This window comes from Scomber japonicus, chromosome 9, assembly GCF_027409825.1.
Source record: "Scomber japonicus isolate fScoJap1 chromosome 9, fScoJap1.pri, whole genome shotgun sequence".
In the NCBI taxonomy this organism is placed as follows: Eukaryota; Metazoa; Chordata; class Actinopteri; order Scombriformes; family Scombridae; genus Scomber; species Scomber japonicus.
The window spans coordinates 12,000,239-12,022,300 of record NC_070586.1 but is presented as its reverse complement, the minus strand read 5'-3'; the positions used below and the strand labels follow the sequence as shown (position 1 = coordinate 12,022,300).

The 22,062-nt window shown below is 40.5% G+C and overlaps 1 protein-coding gene across 1 annotated transcript; it reads left to right on the top strand.

Annotated features, from left to right (window-relative positions):
* The first annotated feature begins 1,726 nt into the window (after positions 1–1,726).
* On the top strand, positions 1,727–20,275 carry scarf2 (scavenger receptor class F, member 2). The gene is made up of 11 exons (XM_053325058.1): positions 1,727–1,978; positions 4,510–4,568; positions 4,666–4,767; positions 5,010–5,529; positions 6,060–6,278; positions 6,544–6,672; positions 6,985–7,088; positions 8,556–8,670; positions 8,982–9,079; positions 15,209–15,364; positions 16,566–20,275. Exons 1-11 carry the CDS (start codon positions 1,869–1,871, stop codon positions 17,801–17,803), a joined length of 2,850 nt encoding a protein of 949 aa, XP_053181033.1. The 5' UTR covers positions 1,727–1,868; the 3' UTR covers positions 17,804–20,275.
* Positions 20,276–22,062: the final 1,787 nt, after the last annotated feature.

Below are 22,062 nucleotides of genomic sequence, written 5' to 3'. Positions count from 1 at the left end.
CAGCTTCTGTATTTCTACTCTAAACTGGACTGGCAGCAGACTTACCCTTCTGAATTTAAGCTGAAATGAGTTTTGAGGGGATGCATTTAATAAATACTCAAGAATTTTATTTTGCATCACCTGCAGTTTAGCTGTCAAACCACTTTACCAAACAGGTCATAATCAAAACAACACTGCACCAATGATGACATGAGACATTGCTTAACAGGAGCTTGAGTTTGCTGGCACACTTGAGTAAAACTATGTTCTTATACTTGTAATATACTTCATATACAACAGCCCTCATTGATATGCCACAATCAGTAAGATTTCAGATACAAGGAAAATACCTCACCAATTTAGACAGCACTAAAATTGAGAAGCATTGGCTGAATTGATGTGGTAACCAAATAAGAAACAATGAGTAGGACTTCACCTTTAATCATAATTTACTCACAATTCACCATAGGAACATTTTAAAATCAAAATCATGCTATATGAATTACCATGTAAATAATAAAAGTCCTGTCAACCCTGTCAATCAAACAGTAAATCATGTCTCCTCCTGTTAATACTGACATAGTGATTGTGCTGTTACAAACATGTCATAACATTTTGTAGAGTGGTGAGGAATAACTTTGGGAACTAAACCTCTTTATAGAGATCAAAGGTGGCTCCTGTGAGAAAACCTACAGTGCTCCTGTAAGAAACGCTCCAGACCTCAGGCGCATGATTGTGCAACCGTGCGCAGTTTCCAGTGCTTCAAAGGCTCTGCAATGGCACACTGTGTTTAGCTCAGGAGCTGCCATATGCCAGCATCCCTTCGTCAGTGTTAACAGATGGGGGAGCCATTGTCTCATATGTAGTTATTGCACTGCTGCCCCTCCACCCCCACACAAAGACACACACACATACATACATACATACATACACACACACACACACACACACACACACACACACACACACACTCTCTTCATCCGTCAATTAAAAACTTCATAAACTGACTTTAAAAAAAAATAGATAACTATCGCCTAAGTTGTTTTGATCGACACATCTGCCGTTTAATTTCCAGATGCTTAAAATATGCAACTGCTGGTAGAGTTTATAGCAACAATGACAACAGTGGGTATTTTTGTCCCATATAAAAAATAGCTATAACAATTCTTTTTTCACGGAAATCACCCAAAATAGTTTTTAGTCTGTTTAAATACTAAATTAGACCACACGTCATACTTTTTTTTTAAAAAGCATTAAAGCAGACCCTGCTGCACACACAGGCCTAGGCTATGCAAATTTGGTGGCGCACGCATGGCGCACACAGCCAAAGATAGAGTAACAAATCAGGAATTTCCCTCCTGCCACTCCTGAGAGCGCAAGAGAGGACAAAAGTTACGGATTAAGCACTTCTCATCAGAGAGGAAAAAAGCTAAGGAGAAATCATTCACTTTTATTTTTTAGTCAAGATTACTTTTCAATCGACACGTTTCTAGACGCACTGAGGACATTACATGGGCAAAAGTTTGTTTTGATGTCATTATGAGTTTGGATCCATCAGTTTTGCGTAATGGCCTCTATTAGAGATTTCCTTGGAATTAACGGTGCAATACAGGAGAACTGCTTCCATCAAGATTTGCGAGACTGGGTTTTATGACTTTTTTTCTGGGATTGCTGTCGCAGGTCACTTTTTTCTGTTGCTGAGTTTTATCGATGGCGTAGGACTTTTTTTTTGGACAAGGATTTTGAATTTCTTACAGCAAACATCTGGATTATGTGCGTGAATAAAATCGGAGTGTTTCAAATCCAGTGAAACTCATCATCCTCATTACTTTTGGAGAAGGGAAATGTGGAATAAAAAAGGCGTCTAGAAGGATGCTGCTGCTTGTACAATGGAAGTGAAGAACTCTTTTGCTGTTGTTGCGGTGGTTTGTCTCTTTTTTTGCTCCTGCGTCAGCCAAGAACTCAATCCTAAAGGCAGAAATGTATGCAAGGCACCTGGGTAAGCATCGTTGCAAAAGAGAAAAAAAAGGAGTTATCCCGCTGGTTAATGCAAATCAGCTTGTTTCTTTTTTTCTTGTGACGTTTTCTCCCTCATTCTCCCTTGTTTTAAAAGATCCAGTCAAAGGTGCGAATAGCATTGAAAACAAGTGGTACCGTCTCATTCCTCAAGCATTTTCTAATTATTTGGAAGAAAACGGGCTTAAAACCGAGCACGAAACAGTAATAACTTTAGAAAACTTCTTTTTTTTTATTGTGAGCGATCCAGCGTGGCCATATGCACGAATAACGGTTTTCATTAAAGCGAAAGAGTCGCTGTAACCATTTGAAATCCACCACTGTCTTCATTCTTTGGACTTTTATTTTCTTTTTACATCAAGAAGTCTTAGTAACGATCTTATTTCCACATTTTAATTCGACTTTCACCACTTTTTCTTTTTACATATAACATGTCCCCAGTCCACCGTAGCAGGAGGAGGAGTCCATTGAAGAAAGTAGCTATACAGATGTGTGTGCATCTGGAAGACGTAGTGTTTGCATTGCTCCGTAGGGGGCGCTCTCATTGACCTTCACAGCATTCGTGGCACACTAACACACTGAGGTTGATAATGTAATTAAAATGCGGTGCAGAGAAGTTTTGGAAAACTGTTTGGATGCTCTGAGGAACTTGTTATGATTTCGTGTTTCAGAGTAAAGTCCAATTATATGAAAACTGTATTCCTGGAATACATATAACCAGACAACCTTCAAGAGGTGAAGATCCAACAAGTTTTTTTCTTAATGACTCTAGGATTATAGCTGTGGATCTCTGGTTACAAGTGTAACAGAAAAACATCCGTGTCCACAATTGCTGAGTGCAGCATCCACAGTTGCTGGAATGATGTCAAACAATTTTGAAATTGTGGTTGGCAGACAAGTCCAAGCCTCATTCTCCAATATGCTATGAAAGCTGCATGATAAGGAATAATGTGCTTAAAGTATGTTAAAGTATTTCTTATTTAATATGACACATTTGGCCTCACTTGCAGAGTTTGGGACAGACAAGAAAAAAAATTAAATGTGCAGTAAGTTTTTATAGATTACAGTTCAGATTGCAGCCAAGCCACACTCTGCTTTTTTTCAGCCAGAATGAAAAGTAAAGCAATCAGAAGCTGCTCTTCAAAGCTGATGTTGCTTGTCGTCTCACGGATTATTACTTTGCTTCAGTGGGCAACACAATTTGCATCATTTAACAGAAAAGGTTGCTTATTTTAGCGCCTTGGAACGTTGTCATTGTGATATATATATAGTGCTGGCCTTCTCTGCTCTACAAGTTTGACATTTGGCCCTACTTTCAATGTCCAACAGTCATTGCAGTGTGCCCTCCACTCACCACTTACTTGTTTTTTCCTATTATGTTCTCTTTTTCTGTCTTGAATCATATGAATAGAAGGAAGTAGTTCAGCATTTATCATCACTGGTCAGCATTTGTTTTTTGCGTCCTCGGATTACAAAATCAACGACTGAATCATGATAGAGTGGAAACAAAAATGTTTGATGATTCCTTCAGCACGCATTGTTTCCCAGCATCAAGTATTCTTCAAAAAATGCCTGGGAAAGCTGCTGGCCATGTGATGTTTTCAGCATTGATGCAGAAAAATGTGTTTTTGAATGAGCGAAAGAGCTGCTATTGACATCCTTGGCAAAGATAGCCAGTACATTCTTTATGCAATAATGGAAAGCAAACAGAGGCGAAGCTATACTTCTAAACACCAATTTAATCCCACAAAACAGTGAATGCAGTCTTTTTTCCTTGAGTGTTGACATGGATTGACTATGTCTTAAAGGTCAACAAGGGTCAACTCTATACATGGAGTATGTAAAAAGTTGAAGTAGCACAGTTGCAATCCATTGCCATGTACATAAAGTGGTAAAGACATTTTTTTAATCATTCTCCTTTCATAACAAGCGAAAGCATACAGAGGTTAAACCAGTGATCCCTACCACGCGCGTATTTTGGCAGGATTAAAAACAACGTTGCTCCCTGCTCATTGACTGAATGCAAACTGCCATCTTCAAACACTTAAGGGGAAGCTGACGTGTTGCAGGGGCCCCACAGAGATCACAGGCGTGGGAGGGAGAGGAGACGCATCCGTCCTTTCATGACAGGCCTAAAACTTGGCTGTAAAACGTTGCCTCTGAATATTTACACTTTTCCCGTCTTTCCCCAAAGGCTTGGAAAACTTAAAGAAGCTGATAAACTGAGCAAATTCAAAATACGAGTACTTTTAAATGTATACAATATACAGTTGGATGTGAATGACCCAAATTCAGATAATTATACAACCATGTGTTAAACATATGCACCATAGTTACAATACCCTGCATACGTTAGCAGTGTTGGGCATCAGCCACATCAGTGAAAACTGTGAGATCAAAGAGCTGTGAGCTGGGTGTGGATGCTGCAGCTTTGATATGTGTTTGTTTTACTCTCTTTTAGCTAGGTGCTTTATCTTTCCCCTCTCATTTTCAATCTCATAATTTATTTTCCAGATCATCAGGATTGGTGTGTTGCAGTGGATGGGGGCAGCTAGGGGATGAATGCTTGACACGTACGTATCATACAGAGTGCTATAATTGATCAATACATGTCATATTACTTATTGTACAAGCCAGTTGAATAATGTGTCCCATTCTTGTTTACCCAAGCTCTCTGTGAAGGCAACTTCACCTGCAAGGAAAATGAGGTGTGTGTCAGGCCAAATGAATGCCGCTGTCGTCATGGATACTTTGGAGCTAGCTGTGACACTAGTAAGGGACTTTTAATTACTTGCATTTCTGTCAATGTTGTGACTGAATTGTTTAAAAGGTCAAATAAATACAAAATGTTTCACTTTGTAAATACCAATTTCTAGCTCTCATTAAGAGCATAAAAATGTATTATATTAAAATGAAAAAAGTAGGATTTAATATCAAAATACACTTTCAAGGATATTTTGACTAGCCAGAAGAAATTTTGCTTAATTCATGATTACTGCACTGTCTTTTAACAGAGTGTCCTGCCCAGTTCTGGGGCCCTGACTGCAAGGGTAAATGTAATTGCTACCCCAACGGCCAATGCGATGACTTGACCGGCGAATGTACCTGTAATCACAATCGTTGGGGACCTAACTGCGAAAATGCATGCTTATGCCAAAAGGGCAAATGTGACCAAGAGACAGGCAAATGTACATGCCACCCTGGCGTCTGGGGTCCTCAGTGCAACAACAACTGCTACTGCAGCATCAACTCGGTGTGCGATGCGATGACAGGACGTTGCCAGTGCAACCCCGGCTGGACAGGAAGGAACTGTGCAATCCAGTGCAACTGTAACAATTCACCATGTGACCAGTTCACGTCACGCTGCCAATGCCGGGAGAGGCTGTGGGGCCCGAGGTGTGAACGATACTGCCAGTGCATCCATGGCAAATGCAACCAGGCGGACGGCTCGTGTACCTGCACACCAGGGTACCGTGGGAAGTTTTGCAGGGAGCCGTGTCCTGCCGGATTCTATGGTCAAAACTGCAGGAACAGGTGGGGGAAATATCTTGGCAGAGAGCAAATGTACCATTTCAGAAACACAGGAAACATGCAGTTTTACAGATGCCTAATGTTCAGTTCCCTTGTCTGATCCATGTTATGGTGCGGTTTTGTGGTTTTGATAGGAAATAAGATTTGATATATGCTGCAGCTGATAACCTTTTAAATATCTGAATAGGTTACTTAATGGAACAATAATAAAGTGAGATTTGGGAATTGGTATTCACATTATCCCATAATCATCAGGCAACATGTAAAAGCAATTCAGGTTAAGTGTTTTACCTTCCATGGACTGTGCCGTTCTCACATGATTCAGTTGCTATAAACCAAAAAACACACAGTTAGAGTTCAGTGTTGTTTATCTCCTTTTAAATGATGATTAGAGCAACAAATCAAAGCATACAGATGCCTCACAACGTGTTTCAGATCCTTAAAGCGTTTTACTACACTTAAATGAGATGGAGGAATTTCTGTGTAAACAAGATAAATGAAGCTATTTTCCTGTGTTCCTTGACTGATGCCAGGTGTGGCCACTGCAAGGGCCAGCAGCCCTGCAAGGTGACCGAGGGACGCTGTGTAACCTGCGACAGAGGCTGGAACGGGACACGCTGTGATCAGCTATGCTCCAAGGGCTTTTTTGGGGAAAACTGCCAGGAAGTGTGTCCCACCTGTAAAGACGGTCATCATTGCGACCCCATTCATGGCAAGTGCTCACATTGTAACCCTGGCTGGATTGGAGACAGGTAAGAAAATATACACTCACAATACAACCCAGAAATGTTAAAAGAAACATGACTTAAAAAAAAAAAAAAGTACGATTATGTTTTGTTATTCAGTCAGCCCTTTTCTCACGCGTTGCTTTATCTTTTCCAATGTTAAAAACATAATGGCACTGACTCTAACTAGTAGCTGCTGTGGTACGATTTTCCACACTGTGATAATGCCCATGACTCAAACTGCTAAGCTTGATAATGACTGTAATCATGGCATTCCTTCTCTGCTCAATAGGTGCGAGGTACGCTGCCCCAACGGCACGTATGGCGAAAACTGTGAGAACAACTGCAGTCACTGTTATAACGGCATCTGTCATGTTGTCACCGGAGAGTGCCTGTGTGACCCGGGATTTTATGGAACCTAGTAAGTCATAAGACACCTCATACCCAAACATTCTGTGTTTATGCCCTCGGCAGCTTTACTGTACACCGTGAAAAAACTTGATATCTTTCATTCTACGTTTGTCACACATGTATTTATATCTTGGGAATTGAAGGAGCAGGCTTGTATTTTGAGGTATATTTTTAAAGCAACGTCAGAGATATAGAATTGCAACAAATAAAAAAAGGGAGGAATGTACATGGAACAAAGAAGTATTGTCCCAGTTTTTGTGTCTGGCACTCAATATCAATATTAAACATATGTTGTTTTTGTCTCTTTTTTTCTCTTGTCAAGCTGCAATATGACCTGTCAACCTGGGCAATATGGAGTTAACTGCAACAAAACCTGCTCTTGCCGTGACAAGAACTGTGATCCTGTGTCTGGTGCCTGCTATCTCCGTAAGATATTACCTTTTTAAGAGCAACAACATGCTTTGTGGTTATGATGGCTTTTTTAAAGGGTTTTCGGTAAACAGCAGTATATCAAAAACCAGTATTTTTTTTTTAACAATGTACCTTTACTGAGACAAATATGTTGTTCTCGTGATGCACATACAGAAAGAATTATAACCCTCTGAGCTGTTTGTCCAAAAAGCCAGAAACTACTAGTGCTGCCTGTGTATTAAATGTCTAATAGTTGGCTGTACACACTGAGTACCAACAAACACATCTATTCAGGTCAGTGTGTGTAGTGGGAGAGTTAACGTAGCGAGGCCTTGATAGAGTTTCCAGACCCAGACCGGTGTCCTTTTTATGGCTGTGTTTGTTGGCTCTGTTCCTGTCCAGCTAAAGAGAGAGGAAGAGGGGGAGAGAGAGAGAGAGAGGAGAGAGAGAGAGAGAGAGAGAGAGAGAGAGAGAGAGAGAGAGAGAGAGAGAGAGAGAGAGAGAGAGAGAGAGAGAGAGAGAGAGAGAGAGAGAGAGAGAGAGAGAGAGAGAGCATGCGTCTGTGTGTGTGTGCGAGAGAGAGAGAAAGAGCAAGAGCAAGGAAGGAAAAATAAAGAGAGGGATAGAGGAAAGGGAAGAGAAAAAGTGAACTTGGAAGGGAGACCGATAGCAGAGGAAAAAGTGGACGGTTTGATGCAGGCAGGAAGAATATTGTTGTATAGGAGTCAAAGGTAATAGAGATTTTGGCCTGTGGACACTATGGGCGGAGGAAGGTGGGATAGTGATATCATAAGACCATGTCAACCCCCCCCCCCCATCCTTTACCCAGCTGTGAGCACAGAGCAATGACAACACGCCACACCCAGACTGCCCAACAATCCATTTCAGCCTGATGTGACAGAGTAAAGACCCAAGGGACACCACCATTTACTCCTTAACTGATGGCTTGCTTCTCTTCTGGTGGCATTTGTCCTTGCAAGTGCCTAATGCTGTCCATACTTATGCAATACAGTACTTATTATCTTTGGGGTGTATCCCCCTTGAAAGGGAGGGGTACTAATAAATCATCCATGGGTTATGGTGAGAAGCGTGTCGTGAGGAGGGGGTGAGGGAAGTTGCTTGCAGGAAACCAGAAGTGAAAGGGGAAGTGGTCACATGTCTTGCGGGAGATAAAATTAAGAGTGAATTTCACCCTGTTGCATTTCCTCAGAGATGTGTCACATGTCAGGCTGCTATTGAAAATCAATCATTAATGCAACATCTTTTATCTTTTATCTTTATTATCAAATCTAATCATGACATTAATAAAGATTATACACTGATATAAGTCATTTGATATAGTCCACATAGTCCATCATAATATTTTACTGCTTGCTAGGTTTTCACTGATAACAATGAGAGAGAGATTTTTGTGAGACTGGCACTTCTGGCTTCTCTGCGCCAGTGTGGCACACCCTGAATTCCCTGCATCTCGTTTTTCAGAGCGCAACCAACGGATGGGTGTGATCGCGGCTGGATCCCTGGTCTCCTTTTTACTGATTGTCCTCTTCTCACTGCTGTGCTGCTGCTGCCTGTGTCGACACAAAGATGACCACAAGTGAGTGACAGATAGGCGTAGGGCTCTGGTTTGTAGTAGTAGGAGGGCTTGCCCTGGTTATAAAAACAGGGGCAAATGATTTTTTTTTTTCATTTTATCATAGGTACCAAGTTGTTAAATGAATAAATACATATAAATTTGATTCAAAATACTTTTATATATTGACATTACAATGTGAGTAGCAATGTGAGTAGCCCCTAAGCCCTCAAAAGAAGCAAGGGCCAGATTTAATATGCCTCTTTTGAATGATTCATTTGGATTTCCATGGCGTCATCCCTTTTCAATCCTAACCGAGACAACTCTACCAACAGCAAAAAAGCCAAGCGGATCCTGTGTGGACGATTCAGCCGAATCAGCACTAAACTTCCCCGTATTCCACTGAGGCGACAGAAACTGCCCAAAGTAGTCGGTAAGCCCTAAAACTCCTTCTCATATCCCGCTGCAGCGTTGCCAGCAGCTGCTATGTTTTATGTAATTGTACTCTTTGGTGCTTGTACAACACAGACTAAGCTAAAGTCGCATCATTCTTATCTTCATTAATTGCCGTGATGTAACAAGCACAGGTCATGAAGATTTTGATTTACAATTGGGACGTAAGGAAATATAACTGTGGTTGCAGTGGCGATCGATCAGTGCTTCTAAATGTCTTCAACCTAACAACAGAGACAATGACAGCAGTGAATGGCAGTCAGAGTGAGCATTTTCCTTTGGTGCTACCTTAGTCTGTGTCTTAGATGATGAATAGGGTTGAAAAGTGTATGGTGGCTGCCAGGCGAGTATGGGGTTTCATTTGAAAGGAATGCACTGGTTTTAGAGCCCCTTATTATTCTTGGCACCCTCAAATGCCATGTGTTCATATTATTACAACCCTAAACTGGGCGCTTTTTTTTTTTTGCGTCCCATTTTCTTTACTCGTTTCCATCGTCTTCTTTCCCAAGACAATTTTTCTTGGGCTGAGGAGGAGACTGTGTTATTAAAAGAAGGCCAGTGGTTGTCGGGGGGCCCGGGTGGTGCTGAGTGACGCGCTATCAAAGGCCGCACTGTTTGGGTGGACGCTGCAGCTCTTTTGCTCCATGCGGAGGTCTTGTGGTATGTGACAGATCTGTCTGTGACCCCCGGTCTTTTTTATAGGAGGCAGCGGAGATATGCTGATCTTTTAAACCCCAATAAGCGGTTGGACGTGGTTGTTATTGTTCAGGGTCAGTTTTAACAGTTTAAATATACTCACTCAATTACCTGAAGTAATCTTTTGTATCAGCAGGTCGTTGTCTTGCCTTATTTGCTGTTCTATATCATTATAACAAGATTTGTCTTCACACAAATGTGCTGCATTTCAGACCAGAATAGCAATTTTGTATATACTTACAGACCTATAGGAGCCTATTTGTATTAATTGGGCCTCATATTTTTATGTACTTGTTGTACTAGGAGATGAATAATGTTTAGCTATTGACAGAATATAGGGATGACATTTGCAGTAATGTTAAAACGATCAGTCAATTAATCAGCTGACATAAAGTTAATATAAAACATTTTACCCAATTGATTTATTGTTTCAAAACCCATTTATCAAGAACAAATGCCAAACATTCCCTGAGTTCAGTTTCTCAAATGTAAGGATGCTGCTTTTGTCTGCTTTATAACGCTGTAGATTGAATATCTGTGGTCTGCTGGTCAGACAAAACAAAGTCTGAGCTTGGGGTCATCTTGGTTCTACTATTACAGACAGAAAGATTAATTGGTTGGTTTAAAAAAAACTATTAGAGTGCTGTAGATCTTCCTAACTGTGCTGGCATTAAGCATCCTTGTGATACTTTCTAATCCGATGCCTTTTAAAAGGGGGTTGTTGAAGTCTTTGTGGTGTGGAAGGAGTTAAAACATCATGACCTCGTTTCTTTTGCATGTCTGAGCAGCATGTGCTTCCTCAGTTATCCAGCTGATTATTTAAGCTAGAATCTGTCTCCATTATGCCCTGGTTCAAAATACAACACTGGGACAGAGTTTCCTTTGTCATCACAGTGTCGGTCATGAATATGCTTGTTTGTGAAGAGCTTGACTTAACCATGTGAATCAACAAGCCGGAGGCATGAAAAGCAGAAATGCCATAGTCAGATTCCTTTTCAAATGAATAATCTATTTCATACATTCACATAAAGATACTGGGGTGTGTTTATACTACTAAGCAAAGAAATAAATGTTTAGGCTTCTTCAGTAAAGGTTTCTAGTTACAGACTTTCAAAACAAATAAAACCAGAACACACCAATCAAATTTTAGAAAAGATCTCAACACCCAGTTACAACTGGTCGAAGTCTCTCTTGTCCTTCCTGGTTTGTCGTATTCAGATTTTTGCTACTCTGCTTTCTGTTGGGCAACCCACAGAAGCACGGACTGCCAACATTTAGAAACTCTAACTCTGACTGGGGCTACAGAGTCCTGCACACACACATTCCAGAGGGGGCCCGATGGGGCTGGAAACAGGAAGTGGTCAAATTTACCCCAGCCCGTGTCAGAACTGTGATTTATCCACACCAGGGTCAGTGGCAACAGATGTGGCAAGACAGAATGAAAACGGAAAAGGGGGGAAGTAGGGGAGGAAGACAACATTTACTCCTCTGTTAGCACAGTTAGCCTCAACGAAGTAGCTACAGTATAGGGACACTCAGTCACCTATTCCCCTCTTGGCAAAACTAAGGCTGTGTTTGTAGTTTGGCATTCCACGCTAAGCATATTTACTCCACACCCTACAGATCCACGTCTGTCCAGCATTCCTTGCATCCTCTGTGTCCAAATGCTTCGCAATGGATGAGTGCTGAGAGCAGCACCACCTGCTTTTTTCATCTTTGTTTATCCAGAGAAAAGTTGGCTGGGATTGCAGATTTGTTTCCACCAACACTCTGTTTCACATTCATGCAGTTGTTAGTTGCCTAATAAAACGGGCAGAAAACATTCTCACACCCTAAAGTAACTCTCCAGTGCATGCAACATAACGCTGCTTGGGTTTTAATAGTATGAGCCAATGTGTATAAAGCTGCAGTAGTCTTTATCAGTAGACTATATGCATGTGTTGATACATATGATCAGTAATTGGTTGTTATGCTGAGTTGGCCATGTTGAATATCACTCTCTACTGTTTTAGTTTTAGACTCTTTATGCAATCCTGTAACCATTGCAAAGGCTATTTCAGACTAAACATTTTGATTTTCATTATTATTAGCAAGTAATATTCCCATTCTGTGCCCTTATTTCCACAATTGAGCAAAGTATTTAAACTAAGTCTCCTTGTCCCTGCCCTGTTCTGTAGACTCAAGACTGCTGCTGCCCCAGGTCTGTAAATGTGTCCCCCCCCACTGAGCAACTGTTAGAGCTCTGCAGCTGGGATGTGTCAATAATGCACTGTTGTGCTTTGGCCTCCATATAGGGAGGGATCACAGTGGCGTCCAGTCTGTAGAACTATCTGCCCCGCTAGACCCGTAGTCTGGAGAGAGCAGCTTTCAAGGGCAGCAGTTGTTCACTACTGCGCAAAAGTAATGTCACAAAACGCCCATGTGTTAGCTTGTTGACTAACATAAGTAAAGTCTTCGCATAGGTTAGCTGTTTTGCATTCCTCAGTTCCTCGGAGTGCTCTGTGTGCTGCTACACAGTAAGGGCCCAGCTTTCATTTATCTATTCTTCTTCTCATTGAGTTTGAGTACAATATTTAAAATGACACCTCCAGATAAATATTTTGTTGGGTTGGGTGTATTGTATTTTAGTCTACCACAAAAACACAACGCTGAATGCAGTTCATCCAACTAAAATAATTACACCATGTTAGACTTTTGAATCATTTGTATTTTGTCATAAAACTTTAATTTATATGTCAGTGTGCTATAAACAACACTGGTGCATGACTGCATGTCATGTTGTCACAATGGTCAAACACTGACTGTACTACACATAGCTATTTATGTGTGTGCGTTTTTGGTCTTGCAATCATTATTTTTTTCTTTTACACACATCTGAACTTGCTTACTGTCGACATGTTGCCCCTACATTGACGTTATCTGCCTGACTAGTAACACATAAAGACATTACGCTCCATAGCTCAGAGGTTTAAATTACTTGTTTTGGGTAAATTCAAGAAAACCTTTTTGAAGAACGCAAAATAAGTTGCAATAAATATTAATCTGCATCTTATTTCTTAGCGTAGTGGCAAGAAAGTTAAACAGATGTTATTGATTCAATAGGTAGTAAGTTGCAGTTAAAATATATAATTTGGAAAGCTACATAAAAGTCAGCATGGGAAAACAAATGAAACAAATCTGGGTCCTTGAAAAATCTCTTAGTACAAACATGTCAGCAGCAGCACACTAAATGTTCTGCTGCGACTAAATCTGGTTGTTGTTTGAGAAAATGCTGGAAGTTGAAAACAAAAAAAAGGCACATCAGAAAGTCACATGGTGTGAGGTGGAGGGATGAACACGGGAAGCAAGAGAATAAACATCAGATCTGCTCTTGATGAAAAATAAACCAGACATGTTTAGTTTGCACTTCAGAGTGAGAGGAACCTACAAACATAGGATCTTCTCAAGTTAGAAGTATCAGAAATCCATGCATACCATAAACAAGGGGAAATGCATTGAAAATATAAATAAATTGTGTTAAACCTAAGTGACATACTGTAGACCTCTCATTCCCATAAGAAGTTAGTGCCGTGTTTTATCAAATGGTGCTTCCAAATAACACCAGGTCAACAAACACTCGTTAAGTCGCTCGTCTTTTTTGTAACAGTCAAACAACAACAGCTAAAGGAGCAAGGATTTGTTCCTAGCCAGGATCCTGGCACAGTTGGAGGATTCCTTCCACGGAGGGTTTATCTGAGGACTAAACAAACGGATGGACCCATGTGTCATCGAGTGTTTAAGCAGGGGCATCTGATGTGGTCGGTCATGTCGCGTTAACGCCCAGTACAGTTTAGGCCAAAACTGCACTGTTCACGCCAGATGGGAAGATCAAGCACAACTATCCCTCAGAAACCACAGCTGTCCTCACAGACTGAGGGGTCAGCAGAAATGGAGGAAGGAAGATGGATAGAGGATGACAGCCAGAGAGAAACACGACTTGACCTACATATCACTGAGGGACAGGATTCAATTAAAAATTTAAAAATGACTTGTAAAAGGTGTTGTTGTTTTTTTTCTTTGCTCAACACCTAAATACTAGAATGAGAGAACAAGCTACAATGTGTTAATTGGTGTGTTTTAGAAGTTTTGGTATGAATTTTTCATCTTCAAAGACAGCCTGGCTAGTTGTTTCATCCTTGTTCCCAGCCCATATGTCAGGCTATTCCTGCTCTGTAGTCAATCTAACAGACATGAGATTGATATTGATCCTCTTATCATCTCTCAGAAAAAAAAGCAAGTATGGTTATATTCCCAAAATACTGAACTATCCCTTTGAAGAAAACTGTTTTATTTAATTTTTCGTCTTTTTCATTTAATTACAGTCAGAGGCACTAACATCAAGGATTTCACTTTTTATAGCAAATGTTTATATAGTTAGATTTGGTGGGAAAAGACGGCTCTTTGGCGGTTCTCTCAAAGAATCTGAATGAGGATTCTGCTCTTACTACTAAAAATATGAATAAGTCAACATGAACAGGGGCGTAGAGTGTTGGAGGGAGCAGCAGCAAACAGTGTTGGCATTGGTGTATCAGCAGAGTAACAGTGATTTAGAGTGAGTTATAATGTCCACACTGTACACCTGCATGAATATGATCCCACAACTATGAATGAGCCAATGATTGTGAATCTCATATGTAAAAGCTCAGCCAGTACTACTATGTAATTTCATTGATTATGAATCTTTACTTTGGTAGATTGAGAAAATAATAATGAAAAAAAGCTCACACAGTCCTAATTTATGTGTTTATTTATACATAAGTGAATGAATTAGCACTTTTGCAAATTTATATCTGCACATTAGTGGCTTTATGTGGTAATATCAAGAGGTACACAATAACTCAAGCCTCTTTAATACTGTGTAGAGAGCTTTTATTTATGGGGCTGTGTATTCTCATTATTTATTCATGATTTATTTAAAGGAAAAATGCAATCCTGACTTTCCTGTAGAATTAGAAAAGTGTTTGGGGTCAACAAAGATCTGGTGATGCACCAAAAAGAAAGCCATTAAGTCCTCTTGTTGGTAAATTGAGAATTTAAGTCTATAATATTGATCTGAATGCTGTTCCTTGACCTTATTTCCATCTGTTAAGAATTGAAGTCGGGGGGGGGGGGGCACATTTCTTTAGCTTTTGGTATCAAAATGTAAAAATACTAAAAAAAATTCAATTTGAAAACCCCACAATGCCAGAGCCTTTGTTAACTCATATGTAAAATCAATAAAAACCCAATTTTGTCTGCAGACTCACTTGAACCAACAATTTCTACAATTTTGCTGCAGTTGTGAGTGTGAGCGAGAACAGACTGTTGTTCTTGTAACATGGTATAATACCCTCTGACTGACCTTTTGGCTTCTGCGTTTGTTTTCTGTTCTCAGTAGCCCACCACGACCCAGAGAACACCTTCAACTGCAGCTTCATCGAGCCCCCTTCAGTGGCTGAGCAGCCCTCCCCCTCCTCCTGGTCGTCCCAGGAGTCTTTCTCCTCCTTTGAGAGCGGAGACGAGGGGCCAGTTTACTGTGTGCCCCATGAAGGTGAGTCATTGTAAGAATAAATAAACTGTTTAGTTATCTGGAATGACGTACATAAATACATAATTTGGCATGTAGGAGCCTTTACACACAGACACACTGAAGAAGAAGTCAAGATCCCTTGTGTGACCGCACAGTGACTCACCCACTTCTGTAAATCTCATTACAGAGATAGTTGGCTGCTATCATGTGCCATCTAGGTTCAGGATTTTTCTTTGAGAACAAGGATAGTATAAACAGGAAATGGAAATGGTCAACTAAGCATATGGCACAAATCCAAACTGTGACTAACTCCTTGAAGTTTGGTGGAAAACACCCTTTCCACCAGTTTCTATTCTGAAAGTCAGACAGTGCAAGTCAGGTTTTGTTTTAGGGGATTTTTTTGTCTGTGTTTCTCTGCTGTCTGTCTTTGATTGACTGACTTTAAGTACTCCAAGTTTATTTCTTGCACTCCACATGAATGGTTCAAGGACTTTGAAACAATTGATTCTGAGTTAAGAAGCCATGGGCACAAAATAATTGCCGTAAACATCATGAGAAGGTTTTGAATTAGAGTTACGCTGATAATATCTATTGCATTGGAGCTGTTCCAGCTCTCAAGTATGTGTACACAGATTAGAAAATGAAGTGGAAGAGAAATCAGTCTTTGAATAACCTGTGTGCCAGTAGGAATAGAAAATGTCCCCATATAACATAAATAATATACTGCTACTGTACCTTTGGCTATGTAGTTTCTACTTTATATTTTATTTTATTGGAGACATTGCCATTGAGTGTTTGGTATTGCCAAGTAATCCCTTTTCATATAGTATAAGTTTGCCTCATAATGCTTTACAATCTGTACAATATGCAGCAGCCCATGTCCTTATTTCAAATAAGGACAAAATCCACAAAAAACTAAATTTATAGCAACATCAGTGCATTGTTTTTGTAATTATTTTGTAATGCCAGTAAAACATTTAACCATTCAACCAATTATGGCTGTATTAGCAGAACACCCAAGTGAGTAAAGCAACAATTAGTCAATTCCTTATGAATTCAACTTTTAATTTTCTAAGAGGAATAATATGATTTTTTGTTGCATACATATTGACTTTGTCTGTTAAATGTTTTGTTGCATTTGCATTAAAAATGAAAAAAGGATTTTGTCATAGCTTGAGTTTGATCCTTGACTAATACCTGTTGATGTGCTAATGATCCACAGAATCTGTGAATGAAAGCAAGGAGAAGTGCTGCCCCAGCCCAGCAACAGACAAGCCAGAAGCTGTCCCTTATGAGGACGATGCAGGAGAGTACACCTCCCTCAAAGACACCAGCATCACAAAACCAGAGGGCAGCGAGCAACCCCTGCTGAAGTCATCAGATAGTGAAGGCTCCACCAGTGGCTCTGAGTCCACCACAGCGGCCCTCTATGCCCGCATCGCCCGCCTCTCCAAGCAGTCCAAAGAGGATGAAAGCAGCAGCAAAGATGGCGATAGCACTCCTACCCCAGAGGCCAAGCGCAATGGAAAGCCACCACCATCACCTGGCAAGCCCAAACCACGCCCACCAGACCCATCCACTAAGCCCAAAGTGTCATGGATCCATGGGAATACTACAGGGTCTCTCCAGCCAGAGCAGCAGGGGCAGGTGGGGATGAAAGCACTTGCAGTTCCAAAGGAGAAAAAAAGGAGCTCCAGTGATGGATCAGCCAAGAGTGAGGAACGGCATAAAATGAAGGAGAAGAGCCGTGAGCAACAGAAGAAACAGGAGGGTAAGGAGGCAGACGTCAATGGCTCCCCCAGCAAGCACAAACCTCTGCGAGGCAAGAAGTCTGGGGATGAGCACAGCGGTCCCAGTCACATGGAGCACATTAATGGTGTGGTACAAAATGCCCTAAAGAAGATTAGTAACTTCCACAGCTCCTCATCTGAGAAGAAGAGTGCTGACAGTCCAAAGGAGACTGCCAAGGAGCCACCCAAGAGCCCCAAGGTCATCCATCCTCATATGAACTCTGAGGCTGCCACACTCCTGGCTGCTCAGCTCAAGGAGAAAACCCAAAGCATTAACAGGAACGAGGGGACAGGCCTGACAAAGACCAATGGTCTATCAACACCCAAGGGAAACCGGGAGAAGCCCACACCTCCACAGAAAGCCAAGAGGACCCCCTCCACTGGCTTGAGCCAGCAGGGCTCCAACAAGCCCCTGCTGCCCACCACAAGCAGCCTCCAGAAGATGGTGGCGCCTGTCGGCACTGACCTCGGGACCCCTGACATGAAGAGCCCGGAGAAGCAGGACTTGAACGGCTCAAGGGCAGGGGACCCAAAGTTGGATCCTACACCAAAGAAGACTCCCATAAAAAAACCACCAAGGAAGAAAGGCAAGGAGGGTACTTTGGATACCTCGGAAATTAAAACGCCCCAGCAAAAGACCGCCATCATGCCACCACAGATAGTGAAATAAGTATTTTTATAAGACAAATTGCCAAAGTTTGTGATGGATTCCATAGAGACTAAAATGGATTTGTTGGAAGGTGAAGCACATAGCTTTTCAATCAAGGAATATAAACATTTTTTGTTTGAGTGTGCTGTGACTCCAGGACCATTCAAGAGTGAGAAATGCTTTTAAACAGAGGGTGCACTTGAGTTGTATTGGTGAGTTGTATTATAATGACCTCTATACCATTGTATTACACTTCAAGAATCATTTTTTTTTTTTGCATAACAACTATGTATCAGTCTCACACCACAACCTGTGGCTAAGCCGGACACAACTGTGAGAACAGTGGCGCACAGACATAATCCAAAGTTCATTCATCTCTATTCCTCTGCAGTATGTCCACCACTATATTTATATATGGATTGCTTTTTAGGTTTCATAACTGTAATTTGCTATACAGGTTTCTGGAACAAGATATCTCTGTGTACGCTTTCCACAAGTACTGAAGGTACTAAAAATTAAATACTCTGAGGATTGCAAGCTATTTTGTTTCGGGGTTTGTCATATTTCAGTGGACCAACATGCAAAAATACAGTTCTATGCCTTAAACTTTAGAACAAATAATATTTTTTCTCCAGCAAAGAAAGCACACAAATTTTTCCTTTTGTCCTTTTTTTTGTTACCAAGCAAAGTTTCAGGTTGTTATACCACATTAATAGGAACGTTTTTAAAATACATTTAACTACCCAAAGTATAGAAGGTATGCTACATTAAGGACTTTGTTGTTTGCCCCGCTTATGAGTCACCTTTAATTCCTCACTTATTTCTTTATGGCTCCTCCATACAGAAATATTACATTTGTGGATTTAAACACACAGCTCTGTTTTCTCCAACTCTGTCAGATACAGTTTGTTGAAGCCCAAACATGGTCTTTGATCTTTGTTCCAAAAGGGCTGTTTTAAACCTCTTTCATACTTTTGCTAACACCAAATCACCAGAATGTGCTCTTACTGTAGGTTTTATTCAGTCAGCTAAACCACTAAACCAAAATGAAATCCCAAGCTATCCTATGTCCTCACTTCATGGCATGCTTATAAATCACTCCCTTACTTTCTCTATAATGCAGCAACATCTGCAGTTTGCCAATGCTGTGTTAAAAAAAATACTGCCAGACAATCACACTCCCTGTAAATCAGATGCAAGAGATAGTTTCATTGAAGTAATGGCTGTTAGTGACATTCTCTACAGATCAGTGAACATGATTAGGCCATTACCTTGTCTGGCAAACAGATTTTGAGGAAGATTGCCATGTCTGAAAGAGAGAAGACTCTCTCAGTTTTGATAGAAAATCTAGGCCAATATCACCATGTGAGTTATTCTCATTTCACATCAATTTGTTTATGCCATCAGGGTATTGTTTGAAAAAAAGAAAGCTTGTATCAGATATGTTTTGTCCCTTAAGGATCCTCTCATAGATTCATGCTGAAGTAACAAGCTGCTTTTATTACATTGTTTTAAGGTTTAAGACTATGTAAGACTAAATGGTACCATGCCTCTAGTGTTAAAATGTGCCTCAACTGTGGATCGGTTTAAGCAAAAGAAGCTACGTTTGCCTAAATATCTTTGCCAATTTGAATTGTAAGTGTCTATCTTAGAAGAACAAACCAAAAAAGGTGGAACCAAAGATACCTAAACTGGGCTTATTTTGTTTCACATTTGTCAGGAGGAAAACTGTTATTCCAGTTGTTGGTGGATAGCTATTTTGAAAATGTTTTGGTGTTTTTTTCAAGGTACAACAAGGTTCTATGGTTATTTTTTCAGCATTTTCTACTTGTATACATTGTGTACTTTTTATTATCTTTGTAAGCTGTGCTTATATGACCTCTTTAGTTCTGTTTTTCTTGATGTCAATGAACTGGCTTTCATGTTGTATTTGCTTTTTTTTGGATATGTTGCTTATTTTTGGCTCTGAAGCAAACCTGCAGTATGAGTACTTTCCTCCTGTAAAGTTTACATTGGCATTGTAATTGTTCTCTGTTGATGTTATTGTTTCTGTAACACTTAACTGCATGACGCAGAGTGTAATTATATGGCATTAATAGCTGCACAGGAAATCTGTAACCTTCTTGTTCCCTCCAGTTGTTGTTATTGCCTTCCATAAAAATAACTCACAGAAAGGATTGTACAATACTTGATATGATACCACTGTTGAAACAGTTGCATATACTTAAAACCATAACATTGTGTAATTATGAAGTGGCAATTTTTATTTGACTGGCCCTATCCTGTTTTTATAGGCTTGCAGTGCATTTTTGTAAAGAAGGGCCTAAAAAGCTGCAAAACTGTTACCAACTGTAAGGTATATTTTGTCTTTTGTGGTTTGTTTTTTAGCAACTTTGATTTCCTTTTGTGTATGGTCATTAAATCGGTGTTTCCTCATTTACTTCTCTGGAATAAAGAAAGCAATACATGTAGCTATAGTGAAACCAAAACTTAAAAATCACTCCTCATTTAATAAATGTTTAGTCATCAGATTCCAATTTTGTGTGACCCTATTATATCTCATGGGGACACGACCTCTCTTCAGCTTCTCGTCAGCATCTTATTCTAGTCTACAGTCAACTAGAACAACAGTGAGGTGAAAAAGTATGCACCGAGTAATAACCACATAAATCTCCAATTGTATTCTCTAAAGAGATTCATGTGAATGCTGATTGATATTTGACCCTTTCCTGTGACTCTGGGCTGCTGAGTCTCGGGGAAGAGGCGGGAGTCCTGCAGAGTCGTTCGGTCACAGCGGCTCTTCAAAGAGCCCGAGGGAACCAGGGGACTGTTCATTTGGTTCCTTCAGAATGGGGGACAAGAGCTCCTTTCATGGGGAAAAACAGTGGAAACTCTGTGCTAAGGAGTTAATCACGCGCTGCATATGTGTCCTCTTTTAGAGGGGAGAAGAGGGATATAGGCAGGACTGGGCCACAAGGCAGTGAAGGAGGATGAATGGATGGATGTAAGAATGGATGGAAAGGTCATGTCATAGGTAATTAGATCCAGAAGGTGAAGCAACTTTGTTTGGGTGTCTATTCGTTCTATATGGTGTCGCGTTATGTATGTTTGTATTCAGTGCATACATGCATGATAAAGTGTGGAGTTTCTCAGGGCTACAAGAACATTACTCTGGTCTCCAAATCAACTTTTGAACTTCTCAGGAACCAGTAACAGTTATAATCAATCTTTTCTTGGTCTCAAACACCACTGGATGTTCCTCTGACACATTTAAACAATCTAAAAAGACAAAGTATTGAAATGTTTTTTCACCACATGGTCCTTCTTTGTTTGCTTTCTCCCCAAGTGGGCTAAATAATTTCACATAATTGCAAAATTACTTTGTTTATTACCTCTTTTAGGTCTTTACTATTCACATTTTGATCTAGATTAGGTCTTTTTTTCTGGCCCTGTTTTGGACCTGGTCTTAAGACAGACTCAACTACCACAACCTTGATGACTCCAAATCAATCTTCCCTTTAACTATTTTTTACAGACTGTCAGCTTAACCCATACTGTCTATACACCCCACCCCACCCCCACCCCAAATCATCCAGTTTTTCATGTGACAATGGTTCAAAGTCTGAATCAGTGCCAAGATGGAGAGAAATGTTGACACAACTGCCTCCATCTGCTCATTCTCAATCTCAGCTGAGCATACCAATACAATGTTCTCTTGCTTTTCATCAGCATGTTGTGGGAAAGTCACAGCTTGGAAATGTGCATTGCATGTCACCACTGCACAGCATTTCAGGACAAATTGTGTTGATTGAGCATGTGTATGGCTTGTGATGGATTTCGGAGCCTACTGCTTTTGAATTGATTAAAATGAGAGAAGTCTGTATATGATTATAAAACTTGGCCTTCCTATATCCCCATTGCAGTCAGCTAAGAGCAATATTTTGCTGTTTTTATTGACTTGGTATTGAAGGTTGACGTGTGAAACATAAATCTGTTTTGGCACTTCAACCCAAATGAACACAAAGGAGTGACTATACAGGATAACAAAAAGCGTGGTCAAAGAGTCAGGGTTAGGAGTGTGGGAAGGGGGTTCAATGACATGTCGTCTGCCAGTCTAAACATGACTTGGAGCTGTTGCGCCCTCAGTGTGCCAACTCTATAGAAACAGCAACGCTTTAAAACTCAGTCCTTATGAGTCAGCCAAAAGCCCTGGACTCAGAAAACCTATTCCAGTCCCTGTGTTTCCATAGCAACGGGAACAGATTGGAACCACATCTGGT

Excerpts from the sequence above, each read along its gene's own strand:
- scarf2 (XM_053325058.1), top strand. The coding sequence starts at position 1,869 with ATGGAAGTGAAGAACTCTTTTGCTGTTGTTGCGGTGGTTTGTCTCTTT. Across the intron at positions 1,979-4,509 it reads AATGTATGCAAGGCACCTGG|ATCATCAGGATTGGTGTGTT; the intron begins GTAAGCATCGTT and ends TTTATTTTCCAG. Across the intron at positions 4,768-5,009 it reads TGGAGCTAGCTGTGACACTA|AGTGTCCTGCCCAGTTCTGG; the intron begins GTAAGGGACTTT and ends GTCTTTTAACAG.